This window comes from Anomaloglossus baeobatrachus, chromosome 11, assembly GCF_048569485.1.
Source record: "Anomaloglossus baeobatrachus isolate aAnoBae1 chromosome 11, aAnoBae1.hap1, whole genome shotgun sequence".
Classification (NCBI taxonomy): domain Eukaryota; kingdom Metazoa; phylum Chordata; class Amphibia; order Anura; family Aromobatidae; genus Anomaloglossus; species Anomaloglossus baeobatrachus.
Genome location: NC_134363.1, coordinates 152258971 through 152279204, shown reverse-complemented (window position 1 = coordinate 152279204; position 20234 = coordinate 152258971). Strand labels below are relative to the sequence as shown.

Below are 20234 nucleotides of genomic sequence, written 5' to 3'. Positions count from 1 at the left end.
CCACTGATCTGACCCCACAGCCCAGAGCTGAATCTCACAAATGGTAATAGCCCAACTTCCTTGGCCTTAAAAATAGGGATCTCCGCCGTATTATGGTACCCCAGAGGTCTCAAATTCACCAGCCTCGGTCATAAATACCGGCGCGCTTTTGATGTCCGATGAAGGTCGATAGAACGTTGATTTTCCTTATCTGTAATGTAATATAATTGAACATGGGCAATGGCGGCGGGAAGCGGATAATGTAACCACGCGGAGCAGAGAACCGTACAATTACCAAGGAAGGGAACGGAAATGGAGTCTACATTTATAGGAGCGACGAGGCTAAGGACACACAAAAAAGAATGTTCTCTGCTCCAAGGTTACGCCAAGTCCAAACATGCAATAAAAAAAAAAAAAAAGTGTTTCATCCAGAAAATGATGTTTTTTTTTCTCAATTATTGTCTTTGTGCAACCAATTTTTATACAGCAGCAGTTAGAAAAAATATCCAAAAAGTCTAAATACAGTTTCCTATGTTAAAGTATTGAAATGTGCTACGGTGGCATACGATTTTTTTTTTTTATGCACCCATAGAATTGAATGGGCGAGTATCATCCGACACATGGAAGAAAACCAGTGCATGCTGCAATTTAGTTTTTTTTCACCTGCAGATTTGGTTGATGGAAAAATATCACTCATTTGCAATGCCCCATTGTATAACATTGGCCCTAGTGCTGCTTATTTTGCGATGGGTAGCACTAAACAAAATGCGGTGGTGTGAACTTGGCCTTAGGGTCAATTTTCTGTAATTCCTTCAATGCATATATTGTAGGCTAAAAATAAGTTTTGCAATTGGGTTTCATTAAGGGTACTTTCACATTTGCGTTAATTTCCTTCCGTCACAATCCGCCCTTTTGGAAAACAGCGGAATCCGTTAACGGATTCCGCTGTTTCCCATAGACTTGCATGGATGATGGACTGTGCCAAAAGTACCTGCGTTGCGTCCGCCGGCGGAAGGAACGTAGCATGTAATGTTTTTTGAGCGTCGGAATCCTCTATTTTTCACTGCGCATGCTCATATTTATTTATTTACTTTTTTTTAATCACAGAAACTTTATTTGGTCTCTCTGTGGCCGAACGTTCAGCTGAGCGCCCGGCCGCCGGCATGCGAGAGCTCTCAGCTGAGCGCCCGGCCGCCGGCATGCGAGAGCTCTCAGCTGAGCGCCCGGCCGCCGGCATGCGAGAGCTCTCAGCTGAGCGCCCGGCCGCCGGCATGCGAGAGCTCTCAGCTGAGCGCCCGGCCGCCGGCATGCGAGAGCTCTCAGCTGAGCGCCCGGCCGCCGGCATGCGAGAGCTCTCAGCTGAGCGCCCGGCCGCCGGCATGTGAGAGCTCTCAGCTGAGCGCCCGGCCGCCGGCATGCGAGAGCTCTCAGCTGAGCGCCCGGCCGCCGGCATGCGAGAGCTCTCAGCTGAGCGCCCGGCCGCCGGCATGCGAGAGCTCTCAGCTGAGCGCCCGGACTCCAGCATGCGAGAGCTCTCAGCTGAGCGCCCGGACGCCGGCATGCGAGAGCTCTCAGCTGAGCGCCCGGACGCCGGCATGCGAGAGCTCTCAGCTGAGCGCCCGGACGCCGGCATGCGAGAGCTCTCAGCTGAGCGCCCGGCCGCCGGGTGATCAGCTGATTGTTCACAAACGCATCCATTGCATCCGTCACACAATGCAATGTAACGGATGCCGTTCAACGCAAGTGTGAAACTAGCCTAAAACTTTAGCAGTTTGCCTTCTGTGTTGCTCTGTCTATGCCTGGCTGCAGAATGGGTTAACTAAGAATCCATCAGTGAGCTCCTTCCAATGGTCCGAAGGAGCGTTTATCTGCCTTTTCCTAAGCTCTTCTAAGCTGATTAATGATCAAAGGTCACTCAAAGTTGGACAATCCCTTTAAGTGACTGCCTGTTTTAATCAATTTAACTGGAGGCCAGTTTTGCACACCCAACATTCACGGTCCAAGTACTGATGGCCATGTACAGACCGGCCTGCAGGTTTCCTGACATGAACGCAACAGCTTCATGTACACCTATTAGAAAATCTGTGACAGGTCCGGGTATCACGGTCATATTTGTCACATTTTGTAAACACCCTTCCAGCTTAACTAGCTGCTTTCTGTACTATAACAATAAGAAGGTTTTGTTTCTATAGCGCCAACATATTCCGCAGCACTTTACAATTCAGAGGGGACATGTATAGACAATATGAGACAATACAAAATAACAAAATTAAGATACCAGGAGGAGTGAGGGCCCTGCTCGTAAGCTTACAGTCTATGAGGAAATAGGGGAGACACAAAAGGTGAATGGGGGGAGAAAAGCTAGTTATATGTGGTCCAGCCATCGATTTAATAGGGGATTCAAAACCAGTTGCGTGGACCCGTCATTGGCCAGAATTTATACAGGTACAGGGGACAAGAACTGGAAGTAAATTTTTTGTTATGAAGGGCAGAAAGGGTCTAGATCAGGGCAGTGAGGTGATAGGCTAGTCTATAGAAATGCGTTTTTAGGGCCCGCTTAAAGGTGTGGATGTTGGGAATTAATCGGATTGCTCTTGGTAGTGTGTTCCAGAGCATAGGCGCAGCTCGTGAGAAATCTTGAAGACGGGAGTGGGAGGTTCGAATTGTTGAGGATTTCAGTTTTAGGTCATTAGAGCGGAGGGCACGGGTGGGGTGATAGACAGATCTGAGGGAGGTGATGTAGGGGGGGTGCGGAACCGTGGAAAGCTTTGTAAGTGAGAGTGATAAGTTTATGTTGGATTCTGTAGCGGATAGGCAACCAGTGCAATGACTGGCACAGAGCAGAGGCATCAGTGAAGCGGTTGCAGTGGAATATGACCCTGGCTGCTGAATTCAGAATGGATTGGAGGGGAGAGTTTAGTAACAGGGAGACCAATTCGTAAAGAGTTACAATAATCCAGGCGAGAATGAATGAGAGCGACAGTAAGAGTTTTTGCAGAGTCAACGGTAAGAAAAGGACAAATTCTAGAGATGATTTTAAGATGGAAGTGACAAGAACGAGCAAGTGAACGAATGTGGGGAGAGATTAGAGTCAAATATAACCTCAAGACAGCGGGCGTGCTGCTGGGGCATAATGGTAGAGCCACACACAGAAATGGTAATATTGTGTTTCGGAGGGTGAGGGGAGGGAGGAAACAGAAGAAGTTCAGTTTTAGATAGAAGGAGGACATGATGTTGGAGACGGTGGACAAACCATCGCTGGTGTTTTGTAATAGTGCCGGGTTGATGTCAGGGGACGATGTGTACAGTTGGGTGTCATCAGCATAGACATGGTACTGGAAACCAAATCTGCTGATCGTTTGTCCAATAGGGGCTGTGTATAGAGAGAACAGGAGGGGGCCTAGGACTGAACCCTGAGGAACTCCGACCGTAAGGGGGAGAAAGATAAAGTGAATGAGCGGTCAGAGAGGTAAGAGGAGAACCAAGAAAGAACGGTGTCCTTGAGCCCGATAGAGCGGAGCATAGCGAGGAGGAGCTGGTGATCCACAGTATCGAATGCAGCAGAGAGATCCAGGAGGATCAGCAGGGAGTAGTGACCATTAGATTTAGCTGTAAGTAGATCATTAGAGACTTTAGTAAGAGCAGTTTCAGTAGAATGTAAGCATCGGAAATCCGGATTGTAGTGGGTCGAGGACAGAGTTATCAGACAGATAGCGGATTAAACGGGAGTGGACCAGGCATTCCAGGAGTTTGGAGATGAATGGGAGATTAGAGACTGGTCTGTAGTTAGCGTACAATTTTGGTCCAGGGATGGTTTCTTAAGTAATGGGTGTATGCTGGCATGTTTGAAGGAGGAGGGAAAGACACCAGAGAAGAGAGAGAGATTGAATATTTTAGTTAGGTGAGTGGTGACAGCCGGGGTGACAGATTTAAGGAGATGTGAGGGAATAGGGTCACTAGTGCAGGTAGTAGGGCGAGAAGATGCGAGGAGCCTGGTGACATCATCTGTGACTGGATCAAAGAGTGAAAGTGAGCTAGATGAAGTGTAGGAGGGCAGACAATGTGTGGTGTTATGAGGTTGGGAGGAAATTCCCTGGCGTATATGGTCAATTTTTTCTTTAAAATAATTGGCCAGGTCATCTGCACTGAGGTTGGTGGTTGGGGCCAGAAGTCGTGTGCCAACGTGTTTCGCCAACTTTGGGTTTCTAAAGCACATGTAAATTAATGTTTCTGTACATGCCTGTGTATCAGGAAACCTAGGGATATAAACTCCCCCTTCACGAACATCCACAATATTGTAAAATTAAGGAAATATTTGTTGGAGAAAGTGAGATGGAACATCCCCTGATGAACGGTTGATTGAGGCGAAACTGCACTGGATGAGGGGTGAGCAGGGCAAGAACATGCAGAGACGTCAGATCCAGACAAGTGACGCTGGAATCTTCTACACCTCCTGTGGCCACAGTGGAAGGATGGGACCACAAACATCAGTGATTGGATGCATCTACTCGTAAGCAACCTTGACATTCTGGACACCTTAAGGAGTTTTTTTTCTTGTGCTTAATTATTATGTTGCTTGTAAATCTCTGTAGACAACAATCGTTGGGCATTTTTTTTGATCATTTTAATAGGAGCTTTGTGTTGTCTATGCAGCGATCGCGTAACCCTCCACCGGGCAAATGCAAATAAAGGGAAACTTTGTGTATTCTTAGAAAATGTGAAAGCACTGCATTCCTTTCTGATCTGTGGGAATCCAGCACATTTTGTAACACCTTTTAGGTGCTTGCTGACACATTATGGCCTGGGGTGGATGTGCACAAACACATTACACACCCAAAGCTTTGTCTGGAGCGCACAGATCTCTACAGGGCAATATCAATATTCAGATAAATGCAGAGAAAGCTGAACATTAGCCGTCAGCCACGATCACCTGTCAAGGGATATAAGAGGTGATGGGCGAATATATGTGTTTTGCAGCTTTTCTCTCTATTCACCATGTTCCTTCCATCCATTTCCGTGAAGTATAGTGGTGGTCGTTTTTTATCCGGCCAGGCCCATAATAAGCTAACCTCAGATATACAGGTGCAATATAGATTGCTATATCATCATACTAGATGAGGTTTATTAGCTTTTGGCAGAGTTCCTCCAGTTCACTAGCAATGGAGTCTTCAAGAAAGTGTCCAAAAAGTTAACAGACACAAGGAGGAAAAGGATACAAAAAGGTAAAGAATGTTCCTAGAGATACAGAAGGAAGCAGAGCTCAGAAGTTCAAGGTTAAACCTTCTAGTGACTGCAAAAGACCTGGAGCAAGATCTGGTTGCAGCAATCGCTGAGGAGCGCACTAAACACTGAAGGTCGTCATGCCTGAACTTTAAGATGTCACCTCTACTGACCCAAAATGTCAAAAAAAAAAAAAAGTGGACCCCAATATGCTGAAAACTGTAAGAGCAAACCACAGCAGTTTTGTGATTCTGATCTGTGAAACAATTAACACTGGATCTTTTTAGGACTATGAATCAGCAACGCTGAAAAGATCACCAGTTCTCCGTAGGAAACCTGAACTCACATACAATATGCTGCAATCAGTCGCGAATCTAGAGTCCTAGGGCTCTGTTGCAAAATTTGCACCAGGGCTCCCCCAACATGTTGGTCTGATGTATGTATAGTCACCTGTAATAATGTCCCCCATCCTGGCCCCTTCCTGTAATAATGTCCTTCGTACTTGCTGTAATACTGCCCCCATCCTAGGCCCTTGCTGTAATAATGCTCCCTGTGCTGGGCTTTTCCTGTAATAATGCTTCCCATCCAGGGCCCTTTCCAGTAATAATGTCCCCTATGCTGGGCCCTTTTTAGCAATAATGTCCACTATTACTGGGCACTTTCCAGCAATAATGTCCCCCATCCTCGGCCCTTTCCCGTACCAGTGTCCCTCATCCTCGGCCCCTTCCCGTACCAGTGTCCCCCTTCATCGGTCCCTTCCCGTACCAGTGTCCCCCATCCTCGGCCCTTTCCCGTACTAGTGTCCCCCATCCTTGGCCCCTTCATGTACCAATGTCCCCCATCCTTGGCCTTTCCCGTACCAATGTCCCCCATCCTCGGCTCCTTCCCGTACCAGTGTCCCCCCATCCTCGGACCCTTCCCGTACCAATGTCACCCATCCTCGGCCCTTTCCCGTACCAATGTCCCCCATCCTCGGCCCTTTCCCGTACCAATGTCACCCATCCTCGGCCCTTTCCCGTACCAATGTCACCCATCCTCGGCCCTTTCCCGTACCAATGTCCCCCATCCTCGGCCCTTTCCCGTACCAATGTCCCCCATCCTTGGCCCTTTCCCGTACCAATGTCACCCATCCTCGGCCCTTTCCCGTACCAATGTCCCCCATCCTCGGCCCTTTCCCGTACCACTGTCCCCCATCCTTGGCCCTTTCCTGTACCACTGTCCCCCATCCTCGGCCCTTTCCCGTACCACGCTCCCCCATCCTTGGCCCTTTCCTGTACCACTGTCCACCATCCTCGGCCCTTTCCCGTACCACTGTCCCCCATCCTTGGCCCTTTCCTGTACCACTGTCCCCCATCCTCGGCCCTTTCCCGTACCACTGTCCCCCATCCTTGGCCCTTTCCTGTCTGATTAGCCGCCGGCTTGTATAGGGATTGCAGTGAACTCTGCCTCATGATATATTTTCAGCTAAATGTGTGCCCTCGGACATATTTTCAGCTGAAAATGAAGCTGGTGCCGGCTGGTCCAGTTTCCACAGGCTTCAGTTGCATGCTCTGCATCCGCTATCGTTATAATCCTGGCTGCAATACTTCACTATTGAAGTAGTCTACATTTAGCTCCGCTTAAAAAGTATAAAAAGATGCCAAATACGGATGCCTCCCATTAGCCCTTGACTGCAAGGAGGACCTGACTTACCCTCTGAATAAACACTTAGATGCTGCAGTCAATCAGGACCACAGCTTCGTAGTGGTTAAATATCATCTGAAGGTTTAACAGCAGCACTATTGTGGTTACTAGTGACACCGCAGCTCCAAGACACTGAATGTTCTCCAAACACGAAACATACAAGTCACACGTCAGAATGGGTTTAAATGCATAATGTGATTGTATTATTGAATACCTAATGTCACAACTGCAATATGACCAGACTAAACAGCCATTATGTGACCGAACGCTCTGCATTGTTCGTGGGATAAGGATCAGGGTAATAGCTGCACAACAAGTACATTATGTGGAAGTTCCTCTGTTATTCAAAAACTGGTTTGGAAAGTGGCTATAATAACAAAAATTAAATCCTTAAAGTCCCCCCCTTAGAAAAAAAAACATCAATGTGCGCAAATGTATGAGTCAAGGCTTTACAAACTCGAAATATACGAGCAGAGTGAATAAGGCGAGTTCCTAAATAAATAAGACCAGAACCAAGGTTAAAAAAAAAACAAAAAAAACCTAGATTTTGCTCGTTTTATTGCTTCTGCTCTTGAGGATTAGTTTTTATTTTTTTAAATTAACTGTAAGGTGTTTATATTTAGTGCCAATTTTAAAGATGTTTCCTAAGAAGGTGTTGCTCTCAGGATCCTCAGAGGCGTGTCTTTAAGTTGCTCTGCATTATTATTACTTTGTGAGCCATACCCCCTTTGTTAAAAAAAAAAAAAAATATAAATAAAAAAAAACATAGCTAAAAAGGCCAATATCTCTAGAACTGTATGCCAGATTTTAAGAAGAAGAAAAAAAAAAAAAAAGGAATACTCAGGAAAGCAGAGGGAATAAACTAAGGAAAAAAACTGGACACAGGTCCTTTTTAAAATGGTCCTTTAAAAATAACCATATTTTGCTCCTATTTTATTTCTACTGGATGTGTGCGTGTATATGATATATATATTAACATACACAAGTTTTTGTTGATTTTTTTTTTTTTTTTTTTTTTTAAATACGCCATACAGTTCCAGATATGTGGCCCTTTTTATTTAGATAAATCCAAGAAAGGAAAACTGACCGCACTCAACCGCTGTGCCGAGAATCTTTTATTAGAACTTGTGCAGATTAAAAGGCAGGAGGAGACCTGGGTGCCGGTTCCTCAGAGGGGACGACGGACGTTTCGCCTGCAAATCAGGCTTCGACGGGTCCACATGTGGAGACGGAAAGTAACTCCTTAAAGGCGAAACAGCCGTCGTCCCTTGTGAGGAACAGGCACCCAGGTCTCCTCCTGCCTTTTAAATTTGCACAAGTTCTAATAAAAGATTCTCGGCACAGCGGTTGAGTGCGGTCAGTTTTCCTTTCTTGGATTTATCTGGACTTACCCTTCAATTAACGGACGGGTACCCCGCATCCGAGTGATATTCCTGGCTGGAGCTGCACTCCTTGTACACGTGGAATCGCAAGGTAACATTCAGTGGTGCAGGAGTTTTTTCTTCGTTGTGTTTTTATTTAGAGCTGATTTTAGGTTTTTACTAGAAAGGCATTGCTCTCAGGATCCTCAGGGGTGTGTCATTAGGCTTATCTACATTATTGCCATGCCTCCTTGGTTAAATAAAAACTAGAAACACTAAATAAAAAAAAAGGTCAATATCTGTGGAACCATATGGCAAATTTAAAAAAAACAAATAAAAATTCTCAGGGGAGCAGAGAAAAAAAAAAAAAACTAAAAAAGGAAAATCTGGACCCAGGTCCTTTTTAAAATAATCAGATTTTGCTCCTATTTTATTTCTGCTGCCTCCCTGAGTATTTTAGTTTTTTTTTTTTTTAAATATGCCAAAGTTCCAGAGATGCGGATCTTTTTATTTAATGCTAATTTTAAGGTCTTTTCTAGAAAGGCATTGCTCTCTGGATCCTCGGGGGTGTGCCTTTAGGCCTCCTTGGTAAAAACCATAGGTAGAAGCACAAAATAACATGGCCAAATATCTATGGAATTGTATGGCGGATTTTAGGTAAAAAAAAAATAAAAATAAAGAAATACTCAAGGGAGCAGAGGGAATAAACTAAAAAAAAAACAACAAAAAACTGGACAGGTTCTTTGTGCGATAAATGAAAATTGTGACTAGAAAGTGATGGGCTACTAAATATACTAATAACAAAATTGAAAAGCCGTTGTACCTGGCAAGGGAATAATAGTATTAATAACGATGATGATGGTTGTAAGTCCAATACCTGTGTCTGCAGATCGAAGGTAAGCAACGAGAAGCAAAGGCTCAACATGTTGTACTGTAACTGGAGACTCTCTAGAGCGCCTCCCACCCGAAACGCCATCATATTCTGCCCCAGTACGAGACTCAGAGAACAGACCACGTGGAAGAGTCCGACAAGCAAGATTACTATGAATCGAGACTGGGAAGAAAAAAAAAAAAAAAAAAAATATATCATTAATAATAGAGGTGAACAATGAAACAAAATATAAAATAAACAGGTTTTGCGTATTGGTTGATGGCCGACCACGAGAATGGGACACACTACAATAAGATACTGGTAAAGTTTCTGGGAGCTTCAACAACTGCCAATTTGTTTCCAGGCTTGTCACATAGTATTTTTTTGTGTTAACTATTTCCAAACGCCCTTTAATTCTCCTCCACGTTCTTCTGAGAAAAACCAGAGTCACTTGATAGGATACTGAGAATGCTAAAGCCTTAGGCTGGATGTATCTAAGACACCAAACTTCTTCATAAAAATGCACATGGATCAGCCGGGTGTTCATTTTTACAGGTACAGAAAATAGGTTTTGTGGAACTCATCATAAAGGCTTGGGGAGAGTGTAAATGGGTTTTACGATCACCAAAAATGACGTGAAACTGGTTTACACATAGTAGGATGCAATTTAGTATCAGTGGATGAAATACTCTGTAAGGGCTCATTCAGACGTCTGCAAAAAATTGGTCCACAATGCATGGACTGGTTGGCCGTGGGTCTCCTGACCTTACCTCATAGGCATATATGAGGTTATAGAGTTCAGGTCAGGAGACTCGTGGTTAATCAATGCACGGACCGACTTTCACGGACGCCTGAATGAGCCCTAAGGCAGTCTCACATGAAAATGCAACAGGTGTTTTATCTCCAACTTGTGCGTAAACACATCACGTGTCATATCTTGGCTTCCTCAGTAGTTCTTGTGTTTCTCAGCCTAGGTAGCAGTCTGTGTAAAGTGCAAACATCCAAAAAGTGGCCAGTGAGCAGGGAAGACAATGGAGGTGCTGGAAATGTCATCTTGCACAGCAGCAGAGTTGCAAATCCTCACTGTGCAGAGGTGAGAGAAGCTCTGGCTCTGATCACACAGAGGAGGAGTGATAGCGACAGTATTTATCTGTACAGGGAATCGGCAGAACAATGGTAAGTTGGCGTCCCCTTCACACCCGATACACGTTTCGAAATTCAATGAAGGGAATTTTGTTTACTTACCGTAAATTCCTTTTCTTCTAGCTCCTATTGGGAGACCCAGACAATTGGGTGTATAGCTTCTGCCTCCGGAGGCCACACAAAGTATTACACTTTAAAAGTGTAACCCCTCCCACTCTGCCTATACACCCTCCCGTGCATCACGGGCTCCTCAGTTTTGGTGCAAAAGCAGGAAGGAGGAAACTTATAAATTGGTCTAAGGTAAATTCAATCCGAAGGATGTTCGGAGAACTGAAACCATGAACCAAAAGAACAATTCAACATGAACAACATGTGTACACAAAAGAACAACAGCCCGAAGGGAACAGGGGCGGGTGCTGGGTCTCCCAATAGGAGCTAGAAGAAAAGGAATTTACGGTAAGTAAACAAAATTCCCTTCTTCTTTGTCGCTCCATTGGGAGACCCAGACAATTGGGACGTCCAAAAGCAGTCCCTGGGTGGGTAAAAGAATACCTCGATAAAAAGAGCCGAAAAACGGCCCCCTCTTACAGGTGGGCAACCGCCGCCTGAAGGACTCGCCTACCTAGGCTGGCATCTGCCGAAGCATAGGCATGCACCTGATAGTGTTTCGTGAAAGTGTGCAGACTCGACCAAGTAGCCGCCTGACACACCTGCTGAGCCGTAGCCCGGTGCCGCAATGCCCAGGATGCACCCACGGCTCTGGTAGAATGGGCTTTCAGCCCTGAAGGAATCGGAAGCCCAGAAGAACGGTAGGCTTCAAGAATCGGTTCCTTGATCCACCGAGCCAAGGTTGACTTGGAAGCCTGCGACCCCTTACGCTGGCCAGCGACAAGGACAAAGAGCGCATCAGAACGGCGCAGGGGCGCCGTGCGAGAAATGTAGAGCCGGAGTGCTCTCACGAGATCTAACAAGTGCAAATCCTTTTCACATTGGTGAACTGGATGAGGGCAAAAAGAAGGTAAGGAGATATCCTGATTGAGATGAAAAGGGGATACCACCTTAGGGAGAAATTCCGGGACCGGACGCAGAACCACCTTATCCTGGTGAAACACCAGGAAGGGGGTTTTGCATGACAGCGCTGCTAGCTCAGACACTCTCCGAAGTGATGTGACTGCCACTAGGAAGGCCACCTTCTGCGAAAGGCGTGATAGAGAGACATCCCTCATCGGCTCGAAAGGTGGTTTCTGAAGAGCCGTTAGCACCCTGTTAAGATCCCAGGGTTCCAGCGGACGCTTGTAAGGTGGGACTATGTGGCAAACTCCCTGCAGGAACGTGCGGACCTGCGGAAGCCTGGCTAGACGCTTTTGAAAAAACACGGAAAGCGCCGATACTTGTCCCTTGAGAGTGCAGAGAGACAAACCCTTGTCCATTCCGGATTGAAGGAAAGAAAGAAAAGTGGGTAAGGCAAACGGCCAGGGGGTAAAACCCTGATCAGAGCACCAGGATAAGAAGATCCTCCAAGCCCTGTGATAGATCTTGGCGGACGCTGGTTTCCTGGCTTGTCTCATAGTGGCAATGACATCTTGAGATAACCCTGAGGACGCTAGGAGCCAGGACTCAATGGCCACACAGTCAGGTTGAGGGCCGCAGAATTCAGATGGAAAAATGGCCCTTGAGACAGCAAGTCTGGTCGGTCTGGGAGTGCCCACGGTTGACCCACCGTGAGGTGCCACAGATCCGGGTACCACGACCTCCTCGGCCAGTCTGGAGCGACGAGGATGGCGCGACGGCAGTCGGACCTGATCTTGCGTAACACTCTGGGCAGCAGTGCCAGAGGAGGAAATACATAAGGCAGTCGAAACTGCGACCAATCCTGAACTAATGCGTCCGCCGCCAGAGCTCTGTGATCTTGAGACCGTGCCATGAATGCCGGGACTTTGTGGTTGTGCCGAGACGCCATGAGGTCGACGTCCGGCGTTCCCCAGCGGCAACAGATCTCTTGAAACACGTCCGGGTGAAGAGACCATTCCCCTGCGTCCATGCCCTGGCGACTGAGAAAGTCTGCTTCCCAGTTTTCTACGCCCGGGATGTGAACTGCGGAGATGGTGGAGGCTGTGGCTTCCGCCCACAGCAGAATCCGCCGAACTTCTTGGAAGGCTTGACGACTGCGTGTGCCGCCCTGGTGGTTGATGTATGCGACCGCCGTGGCGTTGTCCGACTGTATGCGGATCTGCCTGCCCTCCAGCCACCGATGGAACGCCTTTAGAGCTAGATACACTGCCCTTATCTCCAGAACATTGATCTGAAGGGAGGACTCTGTCGGAGTCCAGGTTCCCTGAGCCCTGTGGTGGAGGAAGACCGCTCCCCACCCTGACAGACTCGCGTCCGTCGTGACCACAGCCCAGGATGGGGGCAGGAAGGATTTTCCCTTCGACAAAGAAGTGGGAAGAAGCCACCACTGAAGAGAGGTTTTGGCTGCCAGTGAAAGAGAGACGTTTCTGTCTAGGGACGTCGACCTCCTGTCCCATTTGCGGAGAATGTCCCATTGAAGTGGACGCAGATGAAACTGCGCAAAGGGAACTGCCTCCATTGCTGCCACCATCTTCCCTAGGAAGTGCATGAGGCGCCTCAAGGGGTGTGACTGGGCCCGAAGGAGAGAGTGCACCCCTGTCTGCAGCGAACGCTGTTTGTCCAGCGGAAGCTTCACTATCGCTGAGAGAGTATGAAACTCCATCCCGAGGTAAGTCAGTGATTGGGTCGGTGTCAATTTTGACTTTGGGAAATTGATGATCCACCCGAACCTCTGGAGAGTCTCCAGAGCAATGGTCAGGCTGCGTTGACATGCCACCCGGGAGGGTGCCTTGACTAGGAGATCGTCTAAGTAAGGGATCACCGAGTGACCCTGAGAGTGTAGGACCGCCACCACGGATGCCATGACCTTGGTGAAGACCCGTGGGGCTGTCGCCAGGCCGAAAGGCAGTGCCACGAACTGAAGGTGTTCGTCCCCGATGGCGAAACGCAGGAAGCGTTGATGCTCTGGTGCAATCGGCACATGGAGATAAGCATCCCTGATGTCGATTGATGCTAGGAAGTCTCCTTGGGACATCGAGGCGATGACAGAGCGGAGAGATTCCATCCGGAACCGTCTGGTTCTCACGTGTCTGTTGAGCAGTTTGAGGTCCAGAACGGGACGGAATGATCCGTCCTTTTTTGGCACCACGAACAAGTTGGAGTAAAAACCGCGACCACGTTCTTGAAGGGGAACGGGGATCACAACTCCTTCTGCCTTCAGAGTGTTCACCGCCTGAAAAAGTGCATCGGCTCGCTCGGGGGGCGGAGATGTTCTGAAGAAACGAGTCGGAGGACGAGAGCTGAGCTCTATCCTGTAACCGTGAGACAGAATGTCTCTCACCCATCGGTCTTGGACATGTGGCCACCAGGCGTCGCAAAAGCGGGAGAGCCTGCCACCGACCGAGGATGCGGTTTGGGGAGGCCGAGAGTCATGAAGAGGCCGCCTTGGTGGCGGTGCCTCCGGCGGTCTTTTTAGGCCGTGATTTAGACCGCCATGCAGAAGGGTTCCTCTGGCCCTTCTCCGATCTGTTTGACGTGGAGGAACGTGACTTGGCCGAAGGCCGAAAGGACTGAAACCTCGATTGAAATTTTCGCTGTTGAGGTTTGTTTTGTTTAGACTGGGGTAAGGACGAGTCCTTTCCCTTGGATTGTTTAATAATTTCGTCCAATTGCTCGCCAAACAAACGGTCGCCAGAAAATGGCAAACCGGTTAAGAATTTCTTGGAGGCAGAGTCTGCCTTCCATTCACGTAGCCACATGGCTCTGCGGACTGCCACCGAATTGGCGGATGCTACCGCTGAACGGCTCACCGAGTCCAGGACGGCGTTCATGGCGTAGGACGAAAAAGCCGACGCCTGAGAAGTCAGAGACACAACCTGCGGAGTAGCGGTGCGTGTGACCGCAGTAATCTCAGACAGACAAGCTGAGATAGCTTGGAGCGCCCACACTGCCGCGAATGCCGGAGCAAAAGATGCCCCTATGGCTTCATAGATGGATTTCATCATGAGCTCTATCTGCCTGTCAGTGGCATCCTTGAGCGATGAGCCATCTGCCACTGAAACCACAGATCTGGCCGCCAGCCTAGAGACTGGAGGATCCACTTTTGGACACTGAGCCCAACCCTTCACTACTTCTGGGGGGAAGGGATAACGCGTGTCATTAAGGCGCTTAGTAAAGCGCTTGTCCGGGTATGCTCTGTGCTTCTGGACAGCATCCCTGAAATTAGAGTGATCGACAAAGGCACTCCGTGTACGTTTGGGAAACCGAAACTGGTGTTTCTCCTGCTGTGAAGCCGCCTCCTCTACAGTTGGAGTTGGAGGAGAAATTTCTAGCACCTGGTTGATGGACGCTATAAGGTCATTTACTATGGCGTCCCCTTCAGGTGTATCTAGATTGAGAGCACCGTCAGGGTCTGAGCCCTGAGCTGCGCCTTCCTCTTCATCCTCTAGAGAGTCCTCATGCTGAGACCCTGAGCAGCGTGATGAAGTGGAGGAAGGTCCCCAGCGAGCCCGCTTCACCGGTCTGGGACTGCGGTCCGAGTCGGAGTCCTCACCGTGGGACCTATGTGTCACCTCAGGAGCAGATTGCTGCGCCAACTGAGGGGGACCTGGGGACGAAGAACGCACAGTGCCTTGCATCTGTGTTGTTGGTCTAGACTGCAAGGCTTCTAGTATCTTAGCAGACCATTTGTCCATAGACTGAGCCATGGACTGTGAAAGCGACTCAGACAGTTTGTCAGCCAAAACTGCAAACTCTGTCCCTGTCACCTGGACAGTGGGAACCGGTGTCTCTACCTGAGCCGGGGGTCCCACCAGTGCCTGAGGCTCCGGCTGAGTGAGTGTCACAGGGGCCGAGCATTGCACACAATGAGGGTAGGTGGAACCTGCAGGTAGCATAGCCGCACATGAGGTACAGGTTGCAAAATAAGCCTGTGCCTTGGTACCCTTGCTCTTTGCGGACGACATGTTGTTGTCCTCCAAGAGATAAGTAAGGGATCACCGTGATCACTGAGGGATATATGTATAGCCTCCAGTTAACAGTACAGCCGAACTAGCAAATGTATACACAAGATATATATATATATATATATATATATATATATACACACAGTTCGGCACTCTGGGGGGTCCACCACCGGCAGACCGGTGTGGCTTACCAACCGCTCTGTGTGGCCACCAGATTCCCTGCCCCGGGTCTCCCTCAGCTGCAGCCAGAAGTTCTCCACCGCAGAATATGCTGAAAAAATGGCTGACGGCGTTCTCAGAGGAGGAGGGAGGCGTGGGCGTAGTCACAAAAGTGCGGGAATCTGGTGCCCCAGCGTGAGTAGTGAGGGGGGCGGAGGACAGCTCCGTGTACTCCAGCCCTCACTGTCGGCGTCATACCGACCGTCCCGCCCTTTTCCCTGACTGGCAGGCCTGGGGGCGGGAGAAAACTATACTAGGCCGCAAAAGCCGGGGACTAAAGTTAAAACCGCGGCCGGCTGGCAGTGCACGGTCGGCGCGGTAGTCCCGGACCCATAACCACGCCGCAGTCGCTGCAGCGTCTGGGCCCAAGGTGCTTTATGCGCCGTCCCAACGGGGACACAGAGTACCTGTGGATGCAGGGCCATGTCCCTGACGATACTCCATCTCCTGTCCGGCAGATTCCCCCAGGGGCTGCAGAGGGAGACCGGTCCCAGTGTCTGGATGACCGGATAGGATCCCACTTCCCCAGAGCCCCTAAGGGATGGGGAAGGAAAGCGGCATGTGGCTCCAGCCTGTGTACCCGCAATGGGTACCTCAACCTTAACAACACCGCCGACCTGAGTGGGGTGAGAAGGGAGCATGCCGGGGGCCCCATAGGGGCCCTCTTTTCTTCCATCCGATAAAGTCAGCAGCTGCTGCTGACTAAAAATGTGGAGCTTGCGTGAATGTGTGCCTCCTTCAACACAAAGCAAAAAACTGGGGGGCCCGTGATGCACGGGAGGGTGTATAGCAGAGGGGAGGAGTTACACTTTTTAAAGTGTAATTACTTTGTGTGGCCTCCAGAGGCAGAAGCTATACACCCAATTGTCTGGGTCTCCCAATGGAGCGACAAAGAAATAAGCCTGAGAGCTATGCTCTTTGCGGACGACATGCTGTTGTCTCCTCTGAGAGTGATCAGTGAGGGTATATAGCCAAAAGCAAAACCATGCGGCCGAACAGAGAAATTATATATATACACACATATATGTATATACATATATATATATATATATATATATATATATATATTATATATATATATACACACACTTCGGCACCCTAGGGGGGCCAGCACCGGTTAACCGTGGCTTACCGACCGCCCAAAGCGGTTGTGTGTCCACCAGATTCCCTGCCTGGGCCTCCCAGAGCTGCAGAGCTCGTTCTGAAATCCTCCACCGGCAGAAGTGATTGTAAAAATGTCTGCCAGAGCTCTCAGGGGAGGAGGGAGCCGTGGGCGATGACTAATAAAGTGCGGGAATCTGGTGCCCCACAGTGCTCAGTGAGGGGGGAGGAGGACACCTAAGTATGCTCCAGCCCTCACTGCCGACGTCCAGTCGACCGTCCCGCCCTTACCCCTGACTGGCAGGCCCGGGGGCGGGAGTTATGGTACTAGGCCGCAGAAGCCGGGGACTAAATTTAATAACGCGGCCGGCAAACAGGCGTGGTCGGCGCGGTAGTCCCGGTCGTCACAAAAAACCAGCAGCCGCTGTAGCGTCTGTAACACAGGCGCTCCATGCACCGTCCCCAAGGGGACACAGAGTACCTTTTAGATGCAGGGCCTGTCCCTGATGATACCCAGTCTCCTGTCCGGCAGATTCCCCCAGTTCTCCCAGAGCCTCTAAGGGATGGGGAAGGAAAAACGGCATGTGGCTCCAGCCTTTGTACCCGCAATGGGTACCTCAACCTTAACAGCACCGCCGACTTAGTGGGGTGAGAAGGGAGCATGCCGGGGGCCCTGTTGGGGGCCCTCTTTTCTTCCATCCGATACAATCAGCAGCTGCTGCTGACTAAAATGGGAGCTTGAGTGAATGTGTGCCTCCTTCAACACAAAGCATAAAACTGAGGAGCCCGTGATGCACGGGAGGGTGTATAGGCAGAGGGGAGGGGTTACACTTTTTAAAGTGTAATACTTTGTGTGGCCTCCGGAGGCAGAAGCTATACACCCAATTGTCTGGGTCTCCCAATGGAGCGACAAAGAAAATGCTTCATCCAGCATATTGAATGCGAAATGTGCGTTGGGTGTGTGGGGACACACAGATTCCCTGTATAGGTAGATACTGTGCCATTATGTGTTTTTCATGTATATGGGATATGATGACTATGTAATACATTACTGACACACTTGTGTCTCTAGTATTTTGATTCTTAATTGGTCAATTTTGGTCCGGCTTTACATTCCTATAATTATCATTGTTGGCTCGATGTTCCCAATATTTTTTTTTTTTTTTTTAAGGGTTGATTTGTCAATGCTTTATTTTAAAACACCAAGTTTTATTCCAAATTTTCATGTGCATTACATCTTATGAAACAATATAGCAAGCATGAATTCACTGTTTCCATTAACAGGTTATTGTCAAGTAACTATTCCTCCCGTTTCCCTTGTTTTCCCCCCGTTAACTGTATTTCGCCTACCTTCTATTCTAAAATAACCCCCCCAACAGCTTAGCACACAATTCCTCCTGTGTAGCCCACACGAAGAACACCCAACAACGCCACATTTTGTCATTTTATCATCACCACATGTCTCTGGATGAATCATTCGCCTTCTTACCACCTTCACATTATGGCTGCTTTAATTTCCCCAATGTTCCCTTAATGTCCTCTAGTAGATACCACTCTGTGTACGTGAAGGGGGTAACTATTGTTTGTATTTCTGTAGCTTCACATTGTTTTTCCATGAATTTTCTCCATTTTTTAAAGAATGCGTCGGTCAAACCGTCTGTTTTTTTCTGCTATCCTCTGTTTAATTCTAAGTAGCATTTTAATCTGCCTCATTACCTCGTCTTCTGACGTTCCCAATATTTTACATCTCCCTGTCTGCTGGTGTTTCTATTTGGTGAGACAACCTGCTTTAAATTATTTTATTACTCTCAATAAAGATTTAAAAAAAAAAAAAAAAATTTTTTTAATTTGCATACATTTTTTGGTAATTTTTAATGTAGGTTTTTCTTCCCACTAACAAGATTGTGGTATAGGTGTTATCATTCTAGCCTTGGTTGCAAGCAGGTGGCTTGTACTCCACTGTGGTGTCGTTGCGGAAAACTCTGCTAAACTTCTACCTGAGCCATCTGTGGATAAGTAGATCATGCACTTTTTTCCCTTGTGTGTCCTCCTTGTGTTTCTATAGTGTGTAGTGGGGTTGACGAAGAGCTCATCCCATCCATTCCCTATGTATGTTCCAGCACTAGGGATAGCTAGGGTCAGGTATCCGGCTCGGCGCATAGGTGCAGAACCTATCTAGGGTGGTGAGGGACCCTAGTGGTCAGCGGTAGGTTTGGTCAGGGGTCACCAGCTCCCCTCTTTAGTGTTTAGTGGGGTTGATGAAGAGTTCATCCCACCCGTTCTCTATTTAGGGTCCAGCACTAGGGATACCTAGGGTCAGGTATCCGGCTCGGCGCATAGGTGCGGAACCTATCTAGGGTGGTGAAGAACCCCAGGGGCCAGCAGTAGGGATACCTAGGGTCAGGTATCCGGCTCGGCGCATAGGTGCAGAACCTATCTAGGGTGGTGAGGGACCCTAGTGGTCAGTGGTAGGTTTGGTCAGGGGTCACCAGCTCCCCTCTTTAGTGTTTAGTGGGGTTGATGAAGAGTTCATCCCACCCGTTCTCTATTTAGGGCTCAGTGCTAGGGATACCTAGTGTCAGGTATCCAGCTCAACGCATAGGTGCGGAACCTATCTAGGGTGGTGAGGGACCCCAGGGACCAGCAGTAGGTTTGGTCAGTGGTCACCATCTTCCCCTTCCCTGGACTTAGAGTTTCCCTTCCCTTTTGCTCGTTACCTCCCCGTACCTAGCGTGACAGGCAGAATTACTTATCAATACACAAATTTTGGATTGTTTTTTAGATTTTGAACCGGATCTTAGAAAACTCCTATAAAAAGAAAATCCCCCAGTAATGAGGGGTTAAGCCCACATTAACATACGTAGTGAACAGAGGCAGAAGCCTCGACACCGCCTGTATTCGACCTGCCAGTTCCAATCCCTGATAATGAAGTTTTTAAAAGGCAAAAAAATATAAAAAAAATAAATTAATAAATAAAAAGGCATAGAAGCCAAGTGTGTGAAAAAAAAAAGTTTTGGTAGAAGATAGAACTGGTAAAGAAACACAGGCACAAAGAACATAAATATGTCTGATCATTGAGAACCAAACACAGATTATTTAGGGATTAAAGAGGACATGCGAGGAAACAGAGCGTTCCCTTCTGGGTGGGGTTTTCTTGCACGGCAGCGTGTTACAGCCGGCGCGCTGCACACTAATCACAATTGTTGGAATAGAGAAGCAGCGACTCACCTGTATATCAGGTTTTGTGTCTTTAGAGACAACGCTGAAGTTGACAATGGAGCGAATCATTTCCAGCAAGATGGAGATGACGAAGGCGATGAGTTCTTGGCGGTTCTCTTGCAGGATGCCGCGAGTCACGTAATAGATGCAGAACACTGAGGACAGATTAAAGGGTTATAAGTCACTGGGCTAAGCAGAACTGTACTAATTGTACTACCTGCAATACTTAAAGACATTTAAGGAGATGTGCAACGTTCACGTCTTCAGAAGCTTTTCTGAAAAATGGACAGTTCAGGATGGACCTGCTCTATCTCCGATGCTGCAAACAGAGGGGAAGCGCGGCGGCGGCGCAGAAGCAGGCTGCATCCAGCTTGCGCGAGCACGCTCCTTACCTAGACAACT

The 20234-nt window shown here is 48.3% G+C and overlaps 1 protein-coding gene across 1 annotated transcript in view; it reads right to left on the bottom strand.

Moving 5' to 3' along the window:
• The window catches only part of LOC142256917 (uncharacterized), an 88161-nt gene that overhangs the window by 30810 nt on the left and 37117 nt on the right, over positions 1-20234 (bottom strand). The window contains exons 4-5 of the mRNA XM_075328904.1: positions 19842-19987; positions 9121-9297 (exon numbers count right to left, since the gene is read on the bottom strand). Coding sequence (XP_075185019.1) covers positions 9121-9297; positions 19842-19987 — 323 coding nt within the window. The remainder of the gene's footprint in view (positions 1-9120; positions 9298-19841; positions 19988-20234) is intronic.